Source organism: Sphaeramia orbicularis, chromosome 6 (assembly GCF_902148855.1).
Source record: "Sphaeramia orbicularis chromosome 6, fSphaOr1.1, whole genome shotgun sequence".
NCBI classification, from domain to species: Eukaryota; Metazoa; Chordata; class Actinopteri; order Kurtiformes; family Apogonidae; genus Sphaeramia; species Sphaeramia orbicularis.
Window position 1 is genome coordinate 20,071,846 of NC_043962.1, and position 27,019 is coordinate 20,098,864.

General features: G+C 35.7%; 1 protein-coding gene across 3 annotated transcripts in view; it reads left to right on the forward strand.

Annotated features, from left to right (window-relative positions):
* Positions 1-26,334, forward strand: part of LOC115421338 (SITS-binding protein) — a 46,557-nt gene extending 20,223 nt beyond the window's left edge. For all 3 annotated transcript variants that reach the window (XM_030137179.1, XM_030137180.1, XM_030137181.1), the window contains 6 exons: positions 9,737-9,934; positions 10,380-10,648; positions 11,841-11,977; positions 14,172-14,293; positions 23,929-24,108; positions 24,276-26,334. In XM_030137179.1, coding sequence (XP_029993039.1) covers positions 9,737-9,934; positions 10,380-10,648; positions 11,841-11,977; positions 14,172-14,293; positions 23,929-24,108; positions 24,276-24,449 — 1,080 coding nt within the window. In that variant the 3' untranslated portion in view covers positions 24,450-26,334. The remainder of the gene's footprint in view (positions 1-9,736; positions 9,935-10,379; positions 10,649-11,840; positions 11,978-14,171; positions 14,294-23,928; positions 24,109-24,275) is intronic.
* Positions 26,335-27,019: the final 685 nt, after the last annotated feature.

Consider the following 27,019-nt stretch of genomic DNA (forward strand, 5'->3'; position numbering starts at 1 on the left):
TGGGAGCTTTCTGTGTGGAGTTTGCATGCTCTCTCTGGATACTCCAGCTTCCTCCCACCATCCAAACACATGCACTGATAGGTTCATTGGTTAATCTGAATTGCCCATAAGTGTGAATGTGAGAGTGATCGGTTGTTTGTGTCTATATGTCAGCCCTGCGATGAACTGATGACATGTCCAGAGTGTACCCTGCCTTCACCCATAGGTAGCTGGGATAGGCTCCGGTGACCCCCTCAACCCAAGTGAAGATAAAGCAGGTTCAGATAATGAAAGAAGGATCTCTATTTGCTTCCTTTAGATAAAAAACTAGGTTTCATTATAAAGAAGACATAGATTTAAAGTAAGAATCCACTGAATTCTACATTTAATACTTTTTCTATGGCCCAATCCCAATTCACCCCTTAGCCCTCCCCCTTACCCCTACCCCTTTAGCCCTTGCACTTGGCACTACCCCTTGAAACAGAGCTGCAAGGGTTAGGGGTTGAAACATTCTCCTGTGAAATGGGACAACCCTTCGTGACCTGTTACGTCATCAGCAGTCATTGATGCCGCTATTAACAGATGCGACAACTTTGTTTCTGAAAGTATTCACTGTGCTGTCAGTAGCTGTAACCGTCTCTGTTCCATGGGCTTTGGTCATTTTTTTTTGCAGCTATCAACTATAAACCACAGAAATGCAATCTATAACACATTGGAATGGCATTAAATGGTTGATCAAATGATTAAGATGTTTACAAAGTAAATACGTACATTTGTGTGTCTCTTTCGTCACACTGCAGCGCTTTTTTGCTGTATTTACCTCCATCTTGCCAATGGTTCGAACAGAATTATGGGAAATTTCTCCTATCCCTCCATTCATACACTGTAAAAAAAAAAAAAAAAAAAAAACTGTAAAAAACGGTATTATTCCGGCAGCAGGGGTGCCGAAAAAATACTGTTAAATAACGGAAAATAACCATCTTATAAAAATACAGTAAAATCCACTGATAAAAACTGTATTTTGACAGTTTATCAGTGCTTATACATGTTATACATTCACAAAAACACACTTATTCAACATTTTTGGTGTGAAACCTCCTGTAATTACACAAGATATTTGTCAATTAACAAACAAGTTTTGTTAAACTTACACAACAAATACTTCTTTTATGGTTAATTGTCAGTAATTTTATCTTGTTTGATTTTTTTTTTTTACAGTATTAAACTATAAATTAACAGTTTCATCTCATAAATAGAAAATAAATATTTGTGAAATTACGATACATTTGCAAATGTATTTTAAGTGTATTTTTCTGTGAAAAAAAAAAAATTCTTTTAAAAAATGCAAATTTTATGGTTATTCAGTTACAGTTTTTTCATGTTATTTTACATTTGACATATAAAATCACAGTCTGTTTTTGTAATTTCACTGATATTTCCCTGTATCTTAAAAATACAGGAAAAATCTGTAAAATAAAAATTCAGTTAAATTACAGATTTTTTTTTACAGTGTAGTGTGTGTGGTCCTGGAAAATCTCCGTTTCGAGGGCTATACAGACTTCCGCCTTAGCCCTTCCTCTTCGTCTGATTGAGAATCGGGACTATACTACCCCTTCACGTGAACACGCAATACGGAGGGGTAGGGGTAAAGGGGAGGGGCCAAGGGGTGAATTGGGATTGGGCCTATGTGTATGGGTATGTATGAAAAATCAATCTAGTTTATTTGGACTTTGAAAAACTGGGATTTTGTACTGATTTATGCCTCCAAACCATCTTTCCATCAAACCGGCATTTCTATATAACTGCAATCTCCAAAATGCAATACTATATACATCCTAAAACATCACTCCCATGTTTCATAGAAATGCTCCTATTCACCATGTCTTCCTTCAGCTTTTTTCATTCTTGTCTAGTCTCTCAGTGTAGCTGTGTACTCTTATGATCCTCTTCTTCGGCCATTGTTCTGGGCCGAGAGGCTGCAAGGGGTTCATTGGTCCGAGGCTCAAAACAAGTCAGGGACAGAGATGAAAGGGTTTTCTTAAGTGGATCACCAGAGCGCTGCAGACAAGCCGAGAAAACAGGACAGAGGACAGGTTCACTGAAATGTCACAGCTCAAAAAAAAAAAAAAAAAAAGTGTTTGCCAGAGAGTAGACCATGCTACCTGTGTGATTGTACAGAGCGCTGTATTAGTTTTGGCTGCTGCCTAAAAATGTGGTATTTACAGAGACAGAATTTCTCAAAGATGACAGATAACAGCTTCTATTGCTTGTGGTGCTTGTGCTTCCATTATTGGTTCACATTTATCCAGATGTTGAATGCTACATAGCAGTGTTCCCAAATATTTTCGATTTAAAAAAAGAGGATTTTGATGTGTCTCCAGGACTAAAACTTACAAAAATACATCCTGATTTGCCTAAACAGTTACATTTCTACTGACTTTTGCTACCCAGTTTAGCTAAGTTTGGGCAGTGTTGATGGCAGCTAATGTTCAGAGGCTCTGTAGTGAATGTGGAAACACCATCATCTTCTACAACATCGATTCACCAGTAAAACCCATGGAGTTGGATCAGTGACAGTGGATGGAGGCACTTGGATTATGTTCAGTTGATGATGTATTTTATTGAAAAAGTCACTTTTTCTCAAGTTTTCTTTGTTTATGGTATGATAACCCTCCAATGTAATCTCAGCATGATGATTAACCCTTTCATGCATGAATTATGAGACCCTTAATCAAGATTTTTTTTCCTGAGTGTTTTTATTCCTCTTTAGGCATGAAAAAACATGCCTAAAGAAAATTTTCTTCTGAACCTATTTTTCATGGAGCCACAAAATTGTCCACTTAGCTGGACACCATGGGTTTAATTTTTGAAGCAATTAAAAAAAAGTGTTTATTGATATATTGTGTGAAAACTGTGAAATAAAAACATTTTTAATGCTTATTTTAGGTAATTCATTTCTCAGACAGGGGTAGTTGTTTGTTTACTGTCTAGTTTGTCTGATAAATGAATTACCTACAATAATTATATGTGGAAGACAGTCTGAACCTTTACCAGACATTTTTAATGCTGCTAATCTGATGTTTTCTCACATTTTAACACTCTAATACCAGTCATTACTCAATTCATGGAGATATAATGCAAAAAAAACAACTTTTGTTTAAAAAACTGTTAATTACAGACTAATTACAATAAAAGCAATTGATTTACACTTAAACATGTTACTCTAGATCAGGTTCATCAAGAACAGTAAAGTTACAGTAATGGTATGAATTGCAATGTATGGGATGGTGCATAAGTATCCACTGTGTTGGCTGATATGGAACTAAAACAACAAAACCCATGAATATATAAGAGAACAGCTGGAGAAAAGCTGTCCACTGTAGTGACTACTATGCATGAAAGGGTTGAAGTGCATGATCAGTAAATTAAATAGAGGAAAATACCTCATTTTCACTGAAAAAATGCAAAATAGACTGGATAATATTATGATAAATGGTGATAAATCACTTAAGAAAGATTAAATAGACAGAAAAAATAATTTGGGAACAAACACAAAAGTCTTTATGGGTCTTTATGGGTTAATATTTCAATTTCGATTTTATGCAAGGGAATCACAGAAGTCGCAATCTACGTCAGATAAAAACTTGGCATATTTTCAGATCCCTGCACAGACAGCATCTGAGTTGAGCTCTTCTACTTTAATTAAAGAAATAAACTCTCATCTTAGCACTGTTTTGCATTTTACTGTGCAAACTGTGGACCCAATAAAAACAGGTCTGTGACCCAGTTGTGGGTCCAGAGCCTGAGTTTGGGAAACACAGCATCAGAGTCTTCTCTGTAATGAAACCAGCAGGACCACTGTCAAGTGGATTTAACTCAATACCTGGTTATATTCCATTGCAAAACAAATATAGCTGAGAGAGGACAAGCAGAGGCTCTCTTAGTAGATCTCAGGTTGCTGTGTGTGGTAACTGTTAGATAGTGAGGAAATGTGTGTGTTGAGATTAGGAGGAGCAGGTGATACCAACACCAGCATGATCTGACCACAGAACAGAAGACAAGACTGTCCATCACAGAGGATAGGTTTCTTACTATAGAACAGGGGTCTCAAACATGCAACCCGCCAAAAGGTCCAATGCGGCCTGTGGGATGAATTTGCAAAGTGCAAAAATTACACCGACGATATGAACAATCAAGGGTGTCGAACTCATTTTAGTTCAGGTTCCACATTCAGATCCTGGGGTGTCGTAAAGGGGGGGTAAACATAACAAATTCATGGGGCCCAGCATTCCTGGGGGGCCCATAGAGCAGTGGAGGGGGCCCAGTGGATACAGGTTAGAAGTTGTGAAAATTTCGTTTAAGGTCCGCTGTATAATAGAGACATAGAAGCCGAGAGTCAGACATTGAAAGCAAGGTCATTATCGTTAACGAAAACTAACAAAATGACGAAAAATAGAATTGAAAAAAACATTTTTGTTAACTGAAATAAATAAAAACTGTAATTAAACTAGAAGCACTCAGAGAGCACAGACCTCTGCCAAGGCAGATCAGTGGCCCCCCCCGAAATTTTCATCCAAATCCATCCATAACTTTTTCAGTTATCTTGCACACAGACAGACAAACAGACAGACCAACGCCGACAAAAACATAACCTCCTTGGTGGAGTTAAAGAAAAAAAGATAACTAACTGAAACTGTATTGTGTGCTAACAAAACTAAAATGTACAAAATTATGGATAAAATTCCCTTAGTTTTCGTCTTTGTCAATGTCAGACTGATATTAAATCCATTTATTTCGCTCGAGCAATCTTAGCTGCTGGCACCATACGAGACTTCACGGTCCGTCACTTCTCGTCACTTGTCGTTTAGAGTCGGCTTCACGTTCCCACTCTACCTGGCAAAATCGAGACTAAAGTTGGGAGAAAGCAGCAGAGTCCTGTCTGGGATTTATGTGAATACAACGGTGAGGATGATAACAGATATGAAAAAACTAAAACTGAGCCTTTAGAAAAAACAAAAACTAATTAAAAACTAGCAAAGCTGCTCTAAAAACTAATTAAAACTAACTGAATTAGAGAAAAAAAAAGTCAAAACTAAATAAAACTAAACTATAATGAAAAATCCAAAGCTATTATAAACTTGGTTGAAAGCATGTTTCACTTTTGCTTCACGCCAGCGTTAGTTACGTTAGTTATGGACCGCACCCCCACGTATATAACTGCTGCCCCTACCCCACGTACATACCCGCCCCACTCCGACAGATTGATAAGTTACTGAATTTTATAAAGGGCTCACATCGTTTAGCTTATATGGTGCCCACAATTGCTAACGGCAAAGCAAAAATAATAATATAACCGATAAATAGTGACAACTCCATTTTTCTAGGTTCAACTGGACTAGTTTTGCTCTTTTGAAACAAAACTAGTCCATCTGAACCTCGAAGAACTACCAAGAAGAACAATGACCTGGGCAAATGAGAAACTGAATGAGAAATTGTTCTTATTTTAGTTCCAAACTCCAAATTTTTAGCAATATTATACCTGTTACTAAATATTTGTGTAACATTGTATGTAATGCACATGTACAAATGATAATCTGAGGCATAATATTGTTAATATTGTTTTTTTTAGGTTATTCACTCGGTTTTTGTGAAAGGATAGTTTGTAAATATAAATATTTTCTTTTTTTTTTATTTTGTTTTTATTGGAAAAGGAGCAAGATATCGCAGCATTATCATTCATACATATGATATCTGTTAGAGTCCTTTTTGTATTTCTTATTTTATACATACAAAAGTAGCAAACAGAGAAAAAAAAAAAAACTAACATATGAACTGAGTGCTTATAGTTTTGGTATTTCTCACTTAAAAGAAAAGACAATCACCGCTTTCAGTACCTCTGGGTTCTTTAAACATTACACATGTTTATGCAAAAGTAAAACATTCGCAAAGAATAAAGACAGGGAGATTATAAAGAAGACATTTTTAGAGGAGTGATACAGATTCTGGGCGACTAGAGGATACAAACTTAACCCATTTGTTCCAAATATGGTAAAATTTATCCCTCTGGATTCTGATAGAGTAAGTCAATTTTTCAATTTTGACAATTTTCAAGATGGTCTCGTACCAGTCTTCTAATGTTGGTGGAGTTGGCTTTAACCACCTTCTTGTAATAGATTTCTTGCTGACTGTTAAAAGCACCTGTAATAATTTTGTATCCTCCCTCCGTTCTAGTACTGAGACATCACCAAGATATAGATTTACAAAGTTATAGGTAACATGAACCTTGAAGACCGATATTAACCCTCCGGTATCCCGTCCAGCAAGGCCCTTACTAAGCGCCAAGTGTGCCTTTTTGGCACAAGTGGAATAATGTCAAAAAAAATGTTCATACAGTTTGTTTTAATTCTTTTATACTTTTTTCTATTTCATCAACTTGAGCCGTAAATAAAAATACCAACTACTCAATAACTGTCACATTTTTTAACCCTTTAAATGCTGTGTTTGTATTGTAAACAAACCATTTTTTTTGGATGCAAAAAACACAAAAAAATTATTTTTTTCAATATACTACATAAAAAGTGGATCACATATTATTTGATATTTTCAGCCTGGCATATGTCAATGATTAACTCCAACACTGGTTAATTTGCATTATTATTTTTGGTGCTAGGTCAAATGTACAAAAATACTAGCATCTGTCACCAAGTGTGCGTAAAATGCACACCTATAAATCAAACTATTAAATATTATATATTGATTTCTTTTTCTGCTCTAATTTGATTTTATTTTTGTAAATCAAGGTCAGCCCTAATCATACAGATCAAATGGAAGAAATAGTGCATTTTAGCCACACTTGGCAGACAGATGCTAGTCTTGTAATTTTCTTTTGTTTATAATGTGCAAATTTTAGTTGGTGGCCAGAATTTTAAAGATCATGCAAAAATGAACAACTTTTGAATTCTAACCTTATTTAAATTGTGAAAAATATGAAGTTTTTTAACATAAAGTGCAAAGTGTGCCTAAAAGGTGCACCTGGATACCAGAGGGTTAAAGTCCTGCTGTAAATGTAAATATTTTCATAATTTAATGTTTTTATTGCACTAAAACAAAGAGAAAAAGTAATTATAGGCTATGATGCTATTACTGTACTGGTTCAGCCCACTTGAGATCCAATGTGGGTGAATGTGGCCCCTGGAAGAAATGCGTTTGACACTCCTGCTATAGAATATGAACATGTGCTTACAGTCAGTTCATGTGACCAGTTTGAAAGGTGTATAGGGACAAAGAATGGTGGAGCGAACAAGACACATAAAAAGTCAATTGACTGATGCCATTTGGTAAAAAAAAAATGTTCCCCTCCTTACAATCTCGAGTTTCTGGTACATCAGAGATATTAAACCCCACTTCTGCTGGCTCTACATTCTCCACTTCCCCTCAATAACTGCCATAAAGAATCAGCCAAGCGTAAAAGGCTTCATGGAAACTTGTGGAAGTTAAAGTTGTCCGTGAAATTTGCAGCGCCACAGAAGTGTGACTCGCAACAAAGATCCTGTGTAAAACCTTTCTTTCATTCCAGTTTTACAAGTATTTATAAATGATCAATCACAAAATGACCTTTCTTTTCCAGTTTCCATAATAGTTTGAAGCTTGCCATAATTTAGAATGAATGCAGCCACTGGAACATTGGGCTTATTAATAAGTTTGACATGTTTTTAACATATTTCTGAGACATAATGCAGAGTTTTATGACCTAATATTTTTTTAATGATCTTTTCTGTATACTTAGAGTCAGATTTTACTATTTTGACAATTGTATGGAACATGCATTAGAAAAAACAGGTAGAAAGAAAGAAAGTGACATAACAGGCTAATCTGGGCCCTTTTCCCAACATGTGTTCGACTCTGGGGGGTCAAACTTTGTATTCTTAAGAGGTTTTGTTCCATAGTTATGTAACCTGAAATCCTTGTTTGACTTTACCTTGAGGATTATAGTATATGTTTATTGGTTCTGACAGAGATCTTACATCACAGCTATACATTTTCAACGAAAATAGAAAAAGGTCTTCTTGGAGAAAGAACTGTATTGATGATAAGGCTACCTACATCACAGTTAAATGTTAAATCACTTTGTCGATATTTTTTTCTCCGTATCTGTTTTTTTTTTTTTACATTCTTTTAACTGAACATTTTCAAAATTAAAACAGTCCAGCACAGTACATATGCAGGTTGTATGAAATATGGAGCAAATCCAAAATACGACCACAGTGATGATCTCAAAAATTGTTTGAACCTCTACCAAGAAGGTTAAATATTTCATCAGGGTTTGTCTGTTTGTTTGTTAGCAAGATAACTCAAAAAGTTATGGTTTTGGGTGAATTTTTTAGGAAATGTTGATACTGGCACAAGTAAGAAATGATTACCATAAATTTTGGTGGAGATCAGGGGTGGGGTGGGGGTTTTGGGTTTGTCTGTCTGTTAGCAAGATAACTCAAAAAGTTATGGATGGATTTTGATAACCCCCCCGCCCCCGCCCCCCCCCGGATCACCACCAGAATTTAAAAACTTTATTATTTGTTCCTTGTGCCAGTATCAACATTTCCTGAAAATTTCAGCAAAATAAATCCTTCAGTAACTTTTTGAGTTATCTTGCTAACAGACAGATAGACAAATAAATCCTGATGAAATCATAACCTCCGTCATTCCTTGGTGGAGATAAAAACTATTTTTAAAATAGAGAGATCAAAAGAAACATGATAAATAAAAACATAAATCTATATAATATACAGAATGTACAAAATGTGCAATACTGCAATGTACAGATTAAAAGAAAGAAAGAATGAAAAGAAAAGGTGATAAACAGAGTATTTATGCATTCATTTATGACAAGGGTGTCAAACTCATTTTCTTCCGGGGGCCACATTCAGCCCAATTTAATTTGAAGTAAGCTGGACCAGTACAATAATAGCATGATAGCCAATAAATAATGACACCTCCAAATGGTTTTAGTGCAAAAAATGATATTAAATTATGCCAATATTTACGTTGACAAACTATTCAAACAAAAAGGATGTGAATAACCTGAAAAAAAAAAAAAATTGTAAAGAAATATAAGTACAATTTTATCAATATTCTGCCTTTACTTATCATTTATACATGTGCATTACAGATCAGATCTACAAAGTTACAAAACATTTAGTAACAGGCAGAATATTATTAAAATTGCACTTAATTTTCATTAGACATTTCAGGTTGTTCATATTTGTTCAGGTTATTCACATTTTATTGTTCAAGGATAGTTTGTTAACGTAAACATTTTCATAATTTAATGTTTTTTTGCACTAAATTAAAGAGAAAAAAATGGCGTTGTCATTATTTATAGGTTATTATGATATTATTTTTGAATTTGATGCCCTAACTTGCACTTTGCGAATTCATCCCGCGGGCCAGTTTTGGCTCCTAGGCCGCATGTTTGACACCTGTGATTTATGATATATTTCTTCTTCTTTTTTCATTTTACGGTGGGTGACGTTAAGGGTCAAGGTGTATTACCATCACTTACTATGTATTAATGTGAGCCCAGATTGGACCATTCAAACTACTGATGCAAATACACGTTACACAATGAAAGTTTAATATATTGTTGCTGAATTATCATGATATTTGGTTTCTTTCCTGCTGTTTTTATAGTAACAACAGGTTGTACAATAGGCTAACTCGACGGTTAAACTGTATTATATATGTATTTTTGTCTTTGCAGGACCATGACTACCTCAACAGCAGGAAAAGGGGGATGTCCAAGAGACTGACCAGGGACCTCCCACTTGTCAAGCTTCTTAACATTTCCATCACCCTGTCCCCTTTCCTGGGCGTGGACACCACACAGTTCCACACCTCCCTCACGGACGGCAGTGAGGCCTACTGGCTCAGCCTCCCCTCAGCCCCTCAGGGACAGCTGGTGAGACCTGGGTGGAGCACATTCATCATCCTGTAAAGTACTCCAAACACATAGCTGTGCTCAGAGTGCTCTACATTTTAACCTCTTGATACTGTTTATTTTTATTCCGGTTGTTGTTTTAGTATCTCCCCTCTTTGATTAGTTAATTAAAAACATCCTTGTCGTGTGTAGTTCTCTGACACATCAATTTTTACTCAATATACAGTATTTGAGCGTGCAGCCCTCTGTAAAAACAAACCAGACACGTAGGTTTTTCCAAAGTGGACATTTTCCATCCGCCTTCCAGCCTCTTTCATTCACTACTTGTAGTTTGATAAAAAGCAGAGCAGTGTGAACATGGCCAGAAACCTTGCATTTAACAATTAGAGTTATTTACATCAGAGAAAACGGTAATGTCGAACAAAATCAAGCCTAATCTGTTTTCTGATGTCCGTCCATCCTTCAGATCCCTGTAATGAGTCAATGGCGAGGGAAGTTTTGCGTAAAGCTGAACATCACAAACCCAGGAGCAGTGAGCTGGTTCCTGGACAGAGTGGGGTCGCTGCAGGCCCACTTGGGGATGGAGTACATCATGTTGGAGGGGGGCGAGGGGAATCTGTTTGAGGAGCAGGCCCTGAGGCCGCCGCAATCTCTGGGTGGAGACAGATACATCAGCCTACTGGCAGATCTGGCCACCAGGATAGGAGACTCTACCATCATGACAGCAGGGACACAGTAAGCACTTCCTCTGAAATCAGTGCTGTAATTGAATTACCCCCCACCCCCCAAGGGGAGGCAAGGAGTATTGTTACCTCTGCCAGGAGGTATTGTGATCACTTTGCTTTGTGTTTTTGCATGCGTGCGTGTTTGTTACCTCCGCCAAGGAGGTTATGGTTTTGTCGGTGTTGGTTTGTCTGTCTGTCTGTGTGCAAGATAACTCAAAAAGTTATGGACGGATTTGGATGAAAATTTCAGGAAATGGTAATACTGGCACAAGGAACAAATGATTAAATTTTGGTGGTGATTGGGGGTAGTGGTGGTGGGGGGGTGGGGTGGCACTGGTCTGCCTTGACGGAGGTCTGCGCTCTCCGAGTGCTTCTAGTTTGTTTGTTTGTTAGCAAGATAACTCAAAAAGTTATGGATTTTCATCAAATTTTCAGGAAATGTTGATACTGGCACAAGGAAGAAATGATTAAATTTTAGTGGTGATCGGGGGGGGGCAGATCTGTCTTGGCGGAGGTCTGCGCTCTTCGAGTGCTTTTCTTGTTTGTTTGTGGGGTTTTTTTGTTCAGTTTGTATGTTTGCCTGCTTGTTAACATTCTAGCAGCAAAACTATTGGTTGAATACATACCAGTTTGGGTTTATAGACTACCAGTGTCCCAGAATAGATCTCATTACATTTTGGGAAAAATAAGTCAAAGTTTAAATTTGGATTAATTTTTTAAAATCTTCTTTTTTCCCCTATTTACTTATAATGGCCAAAATTTCAAATGTCTGTAGTAGCAAAATTATTGGGTGAATTCATACCAAATTGGGTTTATCGATTGCCAGTGAAGCAGAATAGATGTCATTATGTTTTGGGAAAAATAGGTCAAAGTTTCAATTTTTTAGGAATTTTTGGAATCTTTTTTCTTCTCCCATTTACTTATAATTAGCAAAATTTCAAATGTCTATAAAAACATAGATTTTGTTTCAATTTACTTCAAACTTGGCACATGTATTAAGGCAGTTGATATGCTGACATCTGCACACGCATAGACATAATGACATCAGCTGGATCGATGCCAAAATAAGCTACAATATGTGAGGGGTTTGTTGTGCCTGGAACCACTTGTTTAATATGGGATGTTCCTGGTCATTTGCTGCCAGGAAGCTGTCTCCTCTGCTCTTATTTTAAGTTGTAGATTTGGTTTGATGTTTGTCTCAGGTCCAGCCATAAGCCTGTTTTTGTGAGGATGACCCCCTTGCAGTCTGACTGGAGCCCTATGGGTCTGAAGGGCATCATTCCCTCCCTGCTGCACCATGCTCTGCTGGGATACAACTTCCTCATTCCCGATGCAGTAGGTAATACCACAGCCTATATGGTCACCTTTATCATACATACATTTTCCTTACCTCCTTACTAAACCATTAAAAATGCTTTTCAAATCACACTTACATCACAACATATTCCCTATTTAACCCATAAAGACCCAAACAGCAACTGGCGACTTAAATCATCTACTGGTAAACTACTTAATACCTGTTGATCCACTAACTCTATCAATTTATGTGAATAACCGGTGTAAAATGCAGTTTCATCTTTTCATGGTCATCAGATATGACCCATTTGGACGTTCAGAGGCTCTGTAGGGAACGTGGAAACACTGTCATCTTCTACAACACTGATTCCCCAGTAAAACCCATGGAGTTGGATCATGACATTGGTCACTTTTTCACTGGACATATGCGCAAAACTTTACCGACATTTACTAAATGTCAAAAAAACAAAAGTGCATAAAGTCAGTTTTCCCATTAAATCACAAATGCGATGATTTGTTTATTTAGTATCACGATGAACAGAAATATCTGTTGTTTTGAATCTAGAATGCTTGTTGCCCCTCTATCCCGTGCTAAATTCAGAAATGATTGGGTTTCCTTGTGTCCACACATGCCGCGCCATGTTTGTTTTAAAACTCTTCTTTTTCAATTGTTGCAACATCCATCAACATATGGGTTGTTTTGGTCATGTGACTCCAGTTGCGCAAAAAGGTCTTTCCTTTACAGTTTTGTGCGATATACCAATTTCCCTATGCCCGAAAAACCACCTCTTGTTAGCACATAAACTTTTCATCAAAAAATAAGAGTTCTGGTGAAATTGTCGTTTTTCCATTAGGCAAATTTTTATGCGCAAGTTATATTCGCACAATTTGAGGGTCAATGGAAAAGCGACTAGTGGATGGAGATGCTTGTTTTTGTGTTCAGTTATTGATATCTTTGCTGAAAAAGTCACATGTTCTTCATTTTTCTCTGTTTCTGATAATAACCCTCAACTTTAATCTGAGCTCTAATGAACATCTACATGATCAGTAAAATAAATATAGGAAAATACTTGGTTTACACTGATAAAGTGCAAAATACAGAGGATAATATTATAATAAATGGTGATAAATCATTTTAAAAAAGTTTAAAAAAAGAGGACAATTTATTTAGGAACTGCCACAAAGGAAGCACTGGGTCTTCATGGGTTAACGCAGTGTTTCTCAAACTGTGGGGCGGGTCCCTCAGGGGGGGGCACAAAGGCTTACCAGGGGGTCATGGGATCGCTCCTGGGTGTTTTTTTTTTTTCTTCAAGTTAGAACATGTAGCAGGTGGAACTAATATTTTTTGGACCAACCTGGACTCATTTTAAGGGCGTACAACAAACAAATCTACTGCCATGGTGATCTGTCACTAGACCAGACAAAGAGTTGAGGTTTGGACAATGGAAAAGGACTGGACTGGAAAAGAGAAATATGCGATGTTTCTTTTTTGCACAGTTTGCACTTCAGTGTTCTAAGATGTGCAATGGAAACGGGCTCATTACAGCCATTGATATTGTTCAAATGTTCGTTGTTGTTACCAAAATTAGTTTGTTCTGAAAAAGTAACTTGATTGTCACATTTGTAAGATAACTGCTCATTTCCTATTTTTATTTGGAAAAACATTGTCTCAGGGAGCAGTCCGGTTGAGTTTATTTGTATTATTCAAGCAAAAATCTAAGTTATTTTTAATTTAGCACAACAATTTATTCAAGGAAAACTAAAAAGTATTGTTATGATATTGATGTCTCTTTCAACAAAAGTTATACTTGCACCATTGTTATAATGTTATTGGGGTTGAGGGGGGCTTAGAGATTTTTCATCCTCCAAAAGGGGGCCCAACAGAAAAAGACTGAGAACCACTGGGTTAACTTGATATAGAAGTAATAAAAGAAAACCTACCAGAGTGTAACTGAAACACTAAAACAGACAAAACCATGTTCGAACTATTTATCAGTGAGATGAAACATCCAAATATTCCAGATTCCTGACAGCAGACATCAGCAGACGTCTGAGATGCAACTATTTACTTTGATGTAGAGACAACAGTCAGTTATCAAACACCATTGATTTTATGCCCATATTCGCCATTCATCACAGATGGGTAGCATGAAAACTGAACAAGCACACAATGAATATTTCCTCTCGTCTGTGAATGTGTATTAAATGTCTTTGACGGTCTGTTTCCTCTTCTACAGGTGGATCTCTGTCTGGAGACCTGGTCACAGATGAGGAGTTGTTCATCCGTTGGCTGGAAATTGTAGCCTTTCTCCCTGTTATCAGCTTCCACACACCACCCTGGGTCAGCGGAGAGGACCGGGTATGCAATTTTTATTTATTTAGACACTCGAACACACTTTCACCTTCTATTTTTAACCCACACACACATGCATTGTCTCAGCCCTATACTGTAATATGTCAGTATGTCAATGATTGATCAGGATACAGCAATTCCAAGACAAGCATATGCAATATACTCTGATTTCTGTGTCAATGGAAAGAGAAATAAAATTAAATTTCTATTTATTTATTAACAATGTACAAAAAAAGAATATACATCATATGGACAAAAATACTAGAACACATCACTCTTCATTCCCATTTATTTAAAAATAATCATCATAAAAATGTTCATGTCAGTTCTTGTCAATAATTATTATGATAAATGTCAAATCAGTGTTTCTTGTAAGTTTAAAGGTTGTTTTTTCTTCCTGAGTTAGTTATGAGTTAAAATTATTATCAATGGCAAATGACAAATATTTATGAAATCTAAAGGAATCACTTTTAAAATGACAAACTAAATAAAGATGTTTAATGCAATGGAAATTATACTATGACATTTATCCCCCATTAACTATGAAAAACTTGAAATCACTGTGTTCCAAAACTTATATAACTTATCGCCTCTTTAACACATTCACTATGTTTACATGTAGGGCTGTGTATCGGCAAGAATCATGGCGATGCGATACAAATCACAATACTATGATTACGATACGATATATCCTAATATATCATGATACTGTTAAAATGGCAATTTTTTGTTTGTTTCTTTTTTTAAAATAATTATTTCCTGGAATAATTTAATTACGCCAGAAATATGCACAAATACTAAACACATTTTTATTTTGATCACAACAGGATCTAATACTGTATCACAAAATTTTCCTAATTCTCCTAGTTTCCAAAGGAACTAACATTTGCCTCTCAGACAGTAAAAAGTGCTTTTAGGATGCTTCAAATAACCATTATTTAATAAAACAGTGTTAAATAATAATAATAAATAAGATATAAACAATAAAGAAAAACAAAAAACAAAAATGAACCTCCACAATATCTGCATTTGAATAAATACCTAAAAATATCGATACAGTACTTTTTAATATCGATACAGTATTGTGAAATGGAATATCGCGATATTTTGCAGAATCAATATTTTCTTTCACCTCTATTTACATGCACAGTATTTTCTATCTTTTTTTTTTTAACTTATATTTTATTAGTTTTAAAAGAACAACAACAAAAAGAAAACACAACAACATAAATAAGTCTGGGTAGCACAGTCTTAACAATTATTTTGCTTATATAATGTCAATTTTTTTCCACTTTTTGTTCATTTGTGGTTCTTGTAGTCTCAATCTGTGTGTTAGTTTTTCCATTAGAAATATGTCCTCGATCGTAGTTATCCATTGATCCTTTGATGGTACGTTCATCTTCCCACAATTCCCTGTTATACATTTTTTGCAGCTATCAACATCACCTTTACCAAATATTTAGCGTATTCACATATAGTAGTATTTTCTATCTTATTTTTATTTAACATTTATTTACCTAAAGACTCATTGAAATCAAAAATCTCTTTTACAGAAGTGTCACAATTGATCAGATTAAAGTCAGGATGGTAACTAAACATATATTACACAAACATCATATGGAACACAAGGTAAGTTTTAAATGATATGTACAAAAAGGGTAGTTTAAGTATTAAATTCATAAGGCAAAACAAGTACAACCAGATGTTTCTGCCTTCATTACATATAAGGGTTCAATAACAGTATTCTATCTAAAGTTTACATGGATAATTATACTGAATATTCCTCTAATATTCCTCCTCACATGCAGCCATCCATAGCCTATTAAAATAAATGATTTTTCACCGTTTTCCACTGGTAAAAGACGTTCCACAGTGTGAACTCCTCTCCCCTCTTTAGTTCCATCAAACACCTTCAGGAAAAAGTAGGGGTTTTTTTTTTCGATATTTGCTAATATCTTAAACCTGCTGACATCCTCTTCAATTGTAGGTTTTTCCATCAAATCCGAAACATGATTTTTTTCTCGGAGCATCCATCTGTACCAGACAGGATCTTTGACTTTACTCCTCCTGACAGCCATAAACCTGCAGTAAAAAGCACTCATTAGTTCAGTTAATTTAATTTTAAGATTTAATTAATTCATTTTCTGGTTATACACATGTCCTAAGAATTCTCATAAAACTGGAATAAGGTCTGTAATGTATTCCACATATTCTGAATATCCTAACAGAAAACACCTGTTGAATGTAGAATATTTTCAAATGTAGAATAATGTGTATATGATTTACTTCATTTTTAATTGTATTTATTTATTTTTAACAATGAGACACACACTATGATTTATTTATGTTTTGATAATTTGCTCCACAATGCAACTCATTGCAACTGCATCACCATCCAAATCCAATCCAACTTTATTTGTAAAGCACTTTAAAAGAACCGCAGTAGACCAAAGTGCTGTACAGAAGAATAAATAAAAGAATGAAATACAAGAATAGATTAAAAGACATAGAACAACTGTAAAAAAAAAAATAAATAAATAAAAATACCACACCAGTCCACCATACTGGGTTTTACTGTTTAGAGCAGGAGTGTCTAGTGTTTTAGAGCGAAAAAAGTAAAATTATGTGATCAAAATGTTTACATCTATCAACTATCCTTTAAAATAATGTGAATATCATGAACAAACTGAAATTTCTTAAGAAAACTAAGTGCAATTTTAACGATATTCTGCCCCAGTTTATCATTTACACGTGTAAATTACAACTTACAGATCACAGTGGATCAACAAATACACAAAACATTTAATAACAGGCAGAATATTGGAAAACTTGCACTTCAGACATTTCAAAATGTTCATATTTGTTCAGGTTATTCGTGTTTTTGTGGAAATTTTTACATTTACAAAGAGAAAAATTTGGAGTTATGAGTATTTCTAGGTTATTGTGATGGTATTTTACTGATCTGACCCACTTGAGATTAAATTGGGAACCTGAACTAAAATGATTAATATCTTCTGTGTAAGTTTTGAATTTCACAAATTCATCCCAGGGGCCAGATTAGGACCCTTTGGCGGGTCGGATTTGGCCCCCGGGCCGCAAGTTTGACACCTGTGGTTTAGAACAGGGGTGTCAAACTCATTTTACTTCAGTTCTACATTCAGCTAAATTAGATCTGAAGTGGGCCGAACCAGTAAAATCTTAACAGTGAAAAAAGTAAAATTATATTATGATCAGGTTTACATCTACAAAGTTTCCTTAAAAATGTAAATAACATGAACAACTTGAATTGTCATAAGAAAAACAAGTGCAGTTCTAACAATATTCTGCCTCGTTTTTATCAGTTTATCATTTACACATGTGCATTACAATCGCACAAAACATTTAGTAACAGGTAGAATATTGGTAAAATTGCATTTACTTTTCTTAAGGCATTTCCATTTGTTCATATTTGTTCAGGTTATTCACATTTTTTGTAAAAGTATAGTTTGGTAATGTAAACATTTTCATGTAATTTTCCTTTTTTACATAAAAAAAACAAAGAAAATTTGGGGTTGTCATTACTTACAGGTTATTATGATAATATTTTACTGGTTCACTTAAAATCTAATTGGACTGTATGTGTCTGTACATAGAACCTGAAGTAAAATGATTTTGACACCATTGATTGTTAATATCCTCAGAGTAATTTTTGCATTTCACAAATTCATCCTGCGGGCCTGTTGAGCTTCATTCCCATTATGTAGTAAAGGTTCAAAATGTAATAAGAATGTCACGTCATCTTGTAATAAAGCCTCATTATGTAATAAACAGACACATTTTGTAATAAACTACGTCAACACATTATATAGTAAATTTTTTCACATTATGTAGTAAGTTATTACAATTTGAGAAATTTATTACAAAATGCACTTGACACATTTTTATTTTTAAAAAAATGTAATAACATGGTTCATTATGTAATAACAATCCAAATTAATATAATTTCAGAGCAATTTAGAAGAAATTAGTCTCAGGAGCTACAGGTAATGGAATCAGAACTTTAACCACACAGTTTAAAGATTAATTTAGCACATTGTTATTCTGTTGCCGTGTCAGTTGTGTCTGATACAGTATCTTAAGATTTCGGAAAAATGTTCCTTGACACCCTCAGATTGAACAGCAAACATTTATTGTGTGTTTTATCGATTTATGTCACAGAGATAAGCTCCAGTCCATTTTCCTGAAAATAAAAATGTGTCAAGCGCATTTTGTAATAAACTTCTCAAATTGTAATAACTAACTACATAATGCGAAAAAATTTAATACATAATGCATTGAGGTAGTTTATTACAAAATGCGTCAGTTTATTACATAATACGGCTTTATTACAAGATGACGTGACATTCTTATTACATTTTGAACTTTTATTACATAATGGGAATTTATTACATAATGCGGCTCAACAGGCCCACAGGATGAATTTGTGAAATGCAAAAATTACTCTGAAGATATTAACAATCAGTGGTGTTGAAATCCTTTTAAGGCAGGTTCCATGTACAGACACATACAGTCCAATTAGATTTTAAGTGAACCAGTAAAATATTATCATAATAACCTATGATGTGGCATTCTTATTACATTTTGAACTTTTATTAAATAATGGGAATTTATTACATAATGGGAATTTATTACATAATGCGGCTCAACAGGGCCAGATTGGACCCTTTGGTGGGCCGGATTTGGCCCCCGGGCCGCATGTTTGCCACCTGTGGTTTAGAGAAAACAGTTGAGGTGAATGGACGTGTGAATGCTGCTGATTATATCCTATAAAAAAGACAAAGAGACCCATTTGGCGCTGCGAGACTATGTAAGAAAAGAGGCAGAGGAGTGAGAGTTTATTGACACAGCAGCCTCTCCTCAGCTCTGCAGGTCAGCGCTAAGAAGTTCCCACCGTGTCACTGAGCTAGACGCTGTGTTTTCAGAGAGGCGTGAGGGCCGACTGACCGCCGCTCTATCAAAACGCAAACCTGGTGGGGGGGCCGGCACTCCTTCCTGCCTCTCTCTGCTGGAAATCAGTTATGTACACTCTCAAAAGTAGAGGTACCAGCTTGTACTGAAAAGGGTACAAATGCTTGTCGCTGGGGGTGTACTTTTTTAAGAAACATTTCTGTAACCCTTTCGAAATGGTCCATTTTTGTACCTTAAGTACTTTACATAGAAAGAAAACTCTCATATAGTTGATAATGCCATGATGTTTAAAGTTTGAACCAGTGGCCTAATTGAGAAAAAAAAAAAAAAAAACGGCATAGGCAAGCTACGACATCAAGACATGGAGGTGTGAATGAAAACTTGATAAAACAGAGATTATGGTAATAATCAGAGGTTCTAATAAGCTAAAGAAATTATTAGGCTATTATCATTGAGCTAATTGGGCTATTAAATTAAAACATAAATTATTATTAAATATAATATAGAGAAATTACAATATGATATATAATAAATAATGTGGTAAGCCTAATGTTTAAACTATAATTAGGCCTACTGTTCAGTTCTCCTAGCCTATAGCCTATTCTCATGGTCTATACACATTTTTTAATGCTGCAGGGTACCTTATAGTATACATTTGTACTTTACATAATTTTGGACCCTTTTTCATAGTCTAAAGGTGCGATTCTGGCCTCCTAAAGACCAATATTGTACTTTTGAGAGAACATTCTTAAAAAATGTACTTATAGGTACATAAATGTTCTGATCTCGTACCTCTATTTTTGAGAGTGTACCGTCCACCACAAACAGGAGAAATAAACAACGCCTGTGGTCTGCGAGACTACAGTGACACATATCTACACTACTGACAATGTGGGAGCCGGGTTCAGGTTCCACTTGCTGTTTCTCCAGAGTTATGAGGGCTACCCCCCCACCCCTCCTTCGCCCCTTTACTTCCTCCCTCAATAGGAGCGATTGCTTGGCCCCCTCCCGACATCACCTGTGGTTAAGAGTCCATCTGTTCTGAATTACAATCCCCTCGTCTAGATTTATGGCTCAGGCTCGTTCTCGGCTACAACGTCAAGAGCCACTTCGGCAGGAATGATAATGAATTTGAGGACAAGTCTTGGAAAAATACTTTATTGTGGCAATTAAGATTTCCATGAGTAATTGACAAGTGTGACAGAGTGGGAGTGATCGACTGCGTTTTTTCTTTCCAGAAGGAGACGACTGAGGCAGCAAAATATATTGGTTATAACTTGTGTTGCGTGACAAAGATAAAAATAGGCTTTTTGGGCAGCTAGACATTTGTCAGCAGTTGATGTTTTCCATTTTGGTCTCTCGCAAAGGCCTTCAACTTATAAACTCAGATGAAGTGAGACTGAGAAGACATTATTATGAGAAGAATATGCTGCTGAATTACACATGATAAAAGCCTTCTGTTTTAGTTATTTTACTGCAGTTTAAGTGGAGCGCACCTTCGTTTCCAGAGCGTGTGGGACTTTGGTCAGTCGTAGACAGGTCACAGAAATGACTGCATCGGAATCGAATAGCAAATAAAACCTCAAACCCACATACATGCCTGGCTTCTCAATTAGAGAGGGATCCACTCAAACCCAGGCTGTGACTTCAAGCTCATTCCTACAAATGTTCTCAATCCCAACTCATAAAAATACATTTTTTATAGATGTGGTCAGGTTTTGTTTTTGTCATGGGACACTGCGGAGGATGTGACCCTTCCAGGAATGCTGAAGCAGTTTGGTCAGAAGGAGACAGGAGAGAGACTTGGACAGTGTTAGACCGCTAAGTCAACACGGAGCTGCTCTGAACTTCTATCTGTACGTCTGGGTGTAGAGATGGCACCGATGTGTTTAACAGACCTCACTGTTAGTGTTATTCTTGTACTGAAATCCTTGTGGCAGATGATTTAGTTTAGGAAAGAACTTTTTTTGTTGTTGTTGGTTTCAAATTCTCATTCACTCGAGATTTCTTGAAAATATATTTAGAAGGATATTAGTCAAAGACGTAAGTGGTTTTGGATGACGCTCTGCATGAAGCTTTTCAAAGCCTTTATATTTGCAGCTTTTGCAAACTAGTAGTGAAAGCATCATTTTGTGAACTGAAATAAATGTAAAAACATCACAAGTATATTTGAAGTACTGTGTTAACCAAGTAATATAAGACAAGATATGCCTTTACTTATCCCATAAGGCACAGGTGTCAAACATGCGGCCTGGGGGCCAAATCCAGCCCGCCAAAGGTTCAGGGGCCACATTCAGCTAAATTTGATCTGCAGTGGGCCAGACCAGTAAAATAATAACATAATAATATATAAATAATGTCAACTCCAAACTTTTCTCTGTTTTAGAACAAAAAAAAGTAAATTTACATTATGAAAAGGTTTACATCTACAAACTATCCTTTCAAAAGATGTGAACATGAACAAACTGAAAAAATAAGTGTAATTTTAACAATATTCTGCCTCAGTTTATCATTTACACATTTACATTATAACTTACAGATCACAGTGGATGTACTAACACACAAAACATTTAATAACAGGCAGAATATCATTAAAATTAAAAAAAAAAAAAAAAAAAAAAAACTCTTAAGACATTTCAGGTTGTTCATATTTGTTCAGGATATTCTTTTTTCTTTTTTTTTTTTTGCAAAATTATACTTTGTTTTAGTGAAAATACATGAAAATATTTACATTTACAAAGAGAAAAATTTGGAGTTGTCATTATTTATATGTTATTGTGATAGTATTTTACTGGTCCTGCCCGCTTGAGAATGAATTGGTCTGAATGTGGAACCAGAACTAATAGGATTGTTAATTTCTTCAGTGTAATTTTTGCATTTCACAAATTCCTCCCAAGGGCCGGACTAGACCCTTTGGTGGGCTGGATTTGGCCCCCGGGCCACATGTTTGACACCTGTGATTTATAGGTTAAATATTTTACTGGCCCGACCCACTTGAGACCACATGGGTTGTATGCGACCCCTGAACTGAGATGATTTTAAAAACTGATTCTAATATTAAAACAATAAAAATGACTTTGATTGTGCGAAATAAAAATAAAACTACACGTGCTCATAAACAAGCTCAACATAACCTGACACGTGCTGAACAGAGAATATGAACTGACTTCTGAGAGACGCTTCAGAGTGCCCTGCTGCAGGAGGAAAAAATAGAAAAACTCTTTTGTGCCATATTCCATCTCACACCTGAACCAGAGAAAGATCACATAAATACTGCACCACAGGCTAGGTTTTCACATGAATGTTGAATGTTAAATGTTGGTCGTTTTTGTTATGTTTTTGTTTACATCTTATGCTTATTTTACAGATATGTGAACCAAATATATCTTATCTTATCTTATCTTATCTTATCTTATCTTATCTTATCTTATCTTATCTTATCTTATCTTATCTTACCTTACCTTACCTTACCTTACCTTACCTTACCTTACCTTACCTTATCTTATCTTATCTTATCTTATCTTATCAACTTGAAATCAAGCACCAAACTGTAAAACTACATAAAACACCATACCTGCAGGTATTGGAGCTTATTTTGGCATCAATCCAGCTAATGTCATCATGTCTATACATGTTCTGATGTCAGCCTATCAATTGCCTCTATGTATGTGCCAAGTTTGAAGTAAATTGAAACAAAATTGATGTTTTTATAAACATTTGAAATTTCGCCCATTATAAGTAAATGAGAGAAGAAAAAAGATTTTTGAAAAATTCATTAAAAATTTGAACTTTGACTTACTTTTTCCAAAATGTAACCACATCTATTCTGGGTCACTGGTAATCTATAAACCCAATTTAGTTATGAATTCAACCAATAGTTTTGCTGCTACAGACATTTGAAATTTCGCGCATTATAAGTAAATGGGAAAAAATATATATTTAGAAAAATTCATAGAAAATTGAATCTTTGACCTACTTTTCCCAAAATGTAATTACATCTATTCTGTGTCACTGGCAATCTGTAAACCCAATTTGGTATGAATTCACCCAATAGTTTTGCTGCTATAGACATTTGAAATTTTGCCCATTATAAGTAAATGGGGAAAAACTAAGATTTTAAAAATTCATAAAAAATTTGAAAGTTTGACTTACTTTTCCCAAAATGTAATCACATGTACTCTGGATCACTGGTAATCTATAAACCCAATTTAGTATGAATTCAACCAACAGTTTTGCTGCTACAGACATTTGAAATTTTGCGCATTATAAGTAAATGGGAAAAAATATATATTTAGAAAAATTCATAGAAAATTGAAAATTTTACCTTCTTTTCCCAAAATATAATGACATCTATTCTGTGTCACTGGCAATCTATAAACCCAATTTGGTATGAATTCACCCAATAGTTTTGCTGCTACAGCCTTTTGAAATTTTGCCCATTATAAGTAAATGGGAAAAACTAAGATTTTAAAAATTCATAAAAAATTTGAACATTGACCTCCTGTTCCCAAAATCTATAAACCCGATATGGTGTGAATTCAACCAAGAGTTTTGCTGTTAAAGTGTTAACAAACAACAAAACAAACAAACAAACCAAAAACAATCCCCCTTGCCTCCCCTTCGAGGGTGGGTAATAAATCCAAGTGAAACTGTGATTACTGCTTTTTTATCTCTTCTGTGTTTCTTTGACGTAGGTGTTAAACTTAACTCGGACCTACATCGCCCGGCACCAGAAAACTGTGGTCCCCCTGATAGAAAAGTATGCAGAGGAGTGGCAGCTGACGGGATATCCCATCTATCGGCCGATGTGGTGGCTCAGTCCCAACGACCCCATGACCTTCACCATCGATGATCAGTTCCTCATCGGAGACGAGGTGACTTCATGGCTTCCCAATGGGGGGGTGGGGGGGTGGGATTGAGTTCCTCTCCTCGACCCCCGGCTGTAACTCGATGTCTTGCTAATTAAGCGTGCGATCCTCATGACATCTGAATTTGTTTTAACCGAACTAATGCCCGTGTACGTGTTGTCGCCTGTTTCCAGGTCCTGGTGGCACCGGTGGTGGAGAAGGGGGCAGCGCAGAGGGATATTTATTTACCCGACGGGGGCTTCCAGTGGCAGGACAGTCTGAAAGCGCAGGTGTTCGATGGGGGGACGTTCCTACAGGACTACCCCGTGGCCTTGGAGGAGGTGGCTGTTTTCTTACGGAAAAGCTGAGTCATATAATCCATCGCCTGACTTATCCTGTTACTGTTCTGAATCTAATTCTTTTTTTTTTTTTTTTTTTTTTTTTAAATACTTGTGCTGTTCTCAACCTGCACTTTTCCACTAAAGACCATGACCCAGTCTCAAGATCCTGTCTTGAGATGATATGTAGAAAGATTTTTTTTATACTTGCACTTTACAGTTCAAAATTAATGTGTTTTTTTTTTTTTCTTTGATACATTTTTTTTTTCTTCTTCTTTCCGGACTTTTTGATTTGTTCTGCTTCTGTGTATGTAAGTTCCAGAGTAATCTGTGGGTTTACATACTGCATTTCTACAGTCTTTAATTTTTTAATTTTTATTTTTTTTTGCTGCTGGCTCTCTTGACAAGGAGGAACAAAGCAAGCCCCTTGTTTGCTTAAAACAAATCTGAAACTCTCAACAAGACCAAATGAACAAGGACAAAGGAAGCTAGGCTGAAAGTGCTTAATTGAAGGAAATGCTTATTGGGAGGAAAGTAGCTCATGAAGACCGATGCACATTGGTACCATATGTCTTGCTCACTTATCGGAAAGGCTTTTACTTGAACTTATCAGGCCAAAAGGCTGATGTTTTATGAATGTACCTCAAGTTACTGTTTTTCACTACTTACCGAGTCAACAGACGCAACAATCTTATACCCCGTAGCACTTATTCTTAGAGTAGTTTGACTTTATTTTTAACATACCACTCTGTTGGACACACCTGAATGTCCCTTAGTACTGTAGGCCAGATGAACTTGAGGCCAAGCCACTGTCATTGTAAATTCTGGCTTTATTAAATGTATCCACTTGGTTTTACCCTCTTATTAACCTGCTGTAGTAAGTGCTTTACATGGGCTGCTCTTATTTTTTTTTTGTTTTTTACTAACTCTGATGTCTGATGTTGATATGTTGATATGCTTGTTGAAAGCCTGAAGCGCTGGATAAAGCCTTTTTGACAACACAACAGAGGTGAAAAGGAGATGTGAAAAAGGACGACGTTGGGGGAGGGGAGTTCTTTACACCCCCAAAAACAATTTTATTTTTATTTTTAAATGATGCTTTCGTGTTGTAAGAAATGTCTATTGCAACCATGTTAGATTCACCAGATGCAACAGTCATCACATATACAGTAACCGATCATACTACATCTACTTCAGTCGCATTAGTTTTTTTTGTCGTAGTATTCCTCATTTGTTTTGAACTGACTAAAAATAAGCGAATCAGATGTAAATGAGTTCTGATTTTCTCTCATTATAATATCAGCCTGTGATTAAATTAGATACAGTTAGATAGATGACATTGCTCTGTGGCAGGGCAGTACTAATTTGTTCTCCACAAGACGATCTTAAGTAATAATAATAATACAGACTCTGGAACCGTATTATCACCTAGTGAAGGCTTTACCACTAAATTGACTGTGTAACTTTGATCTAACGAGTTTACTGTATCGATTCATACACTCAGGTTTACTGATGCTTATAAAATCACTAAATGTCTTAGTGCGACACGATAAATTGTGAACACATCAACGTCTTAATCTCTCCTAGAGTTGAATGTACAACGGACAAACTGTGATTTCCCATTGCTTTCATGGAGTGCTGTGGTATGTTAAGTTGCAGAAGAAAAAAAAAACAAAAACTAAAGCTTTGATGTATTATTCCTTCCCTCTACGGACTGAGCAAAACACGATGCCATGTGCCTTAACGTGCCACTCTGCCACTTAAATCTGGACGACACAAGCGTCCGGATTATTGCAGTGTTCGCAATGTACATATTACGATGACTGTGCCATTACAAGTGTTTTTTTTTTCTCTTCTGTAAATCAGAGAATTTAGAATGACAAAGTTGCAATAAAGTTTACATTTTCTTACTTCACTTCCTTAAGTTCATGCTTTATTCATTACATCTGTGTTGTTTGTGTCTGTAGTTACACCAATGGAAAACCAGGTCATACTATTCATATTCAATTGATTTTCACTGAGCAGCAATATGAGACTTTAACCTACAGGTGTTAAACATGCGGCCCGGGGGCCAAATCTGGCCCGCCAAAGGGTCCAGTTCGGTCCTTGGTATGAATTTGTGAAATGCAAAAATTACACTGAAGATATTAACAATCCTTTTAGCTCAGGTTCCACATTCAGACCAATTCAATCTCAAGTGGGTGGGACCAGTAAAATACTATCATAATAATTTATAAATAATGACAACGTCTAATTTTTCTCTTTGTAAATGTAAATATTTTCATGTATTTACACTAAAACGAAGTATAATTTTGCAAAAAATGTGAATAACCTGAACAAATATGAACAACCTGAAATGTCTTAAGAGAAGTAAGTATAATTTTAACAAGATTCTGTCTGTTATTTTAAATGTTTTGTGTATTTGTAGATCCACTGTGATCTGTACGTTATAATGAACGTGTGTAAATGATAAACTGAGACAGAATATTGTTCAAATTACACTTATTTTTTCACTTTGTTCATGTTATTCACATTGTTTGAAAGGATAGTTTGTCGGTGTAAACCTTTTCATAATGTAAATTTGCTTTTTTCACTCTGAA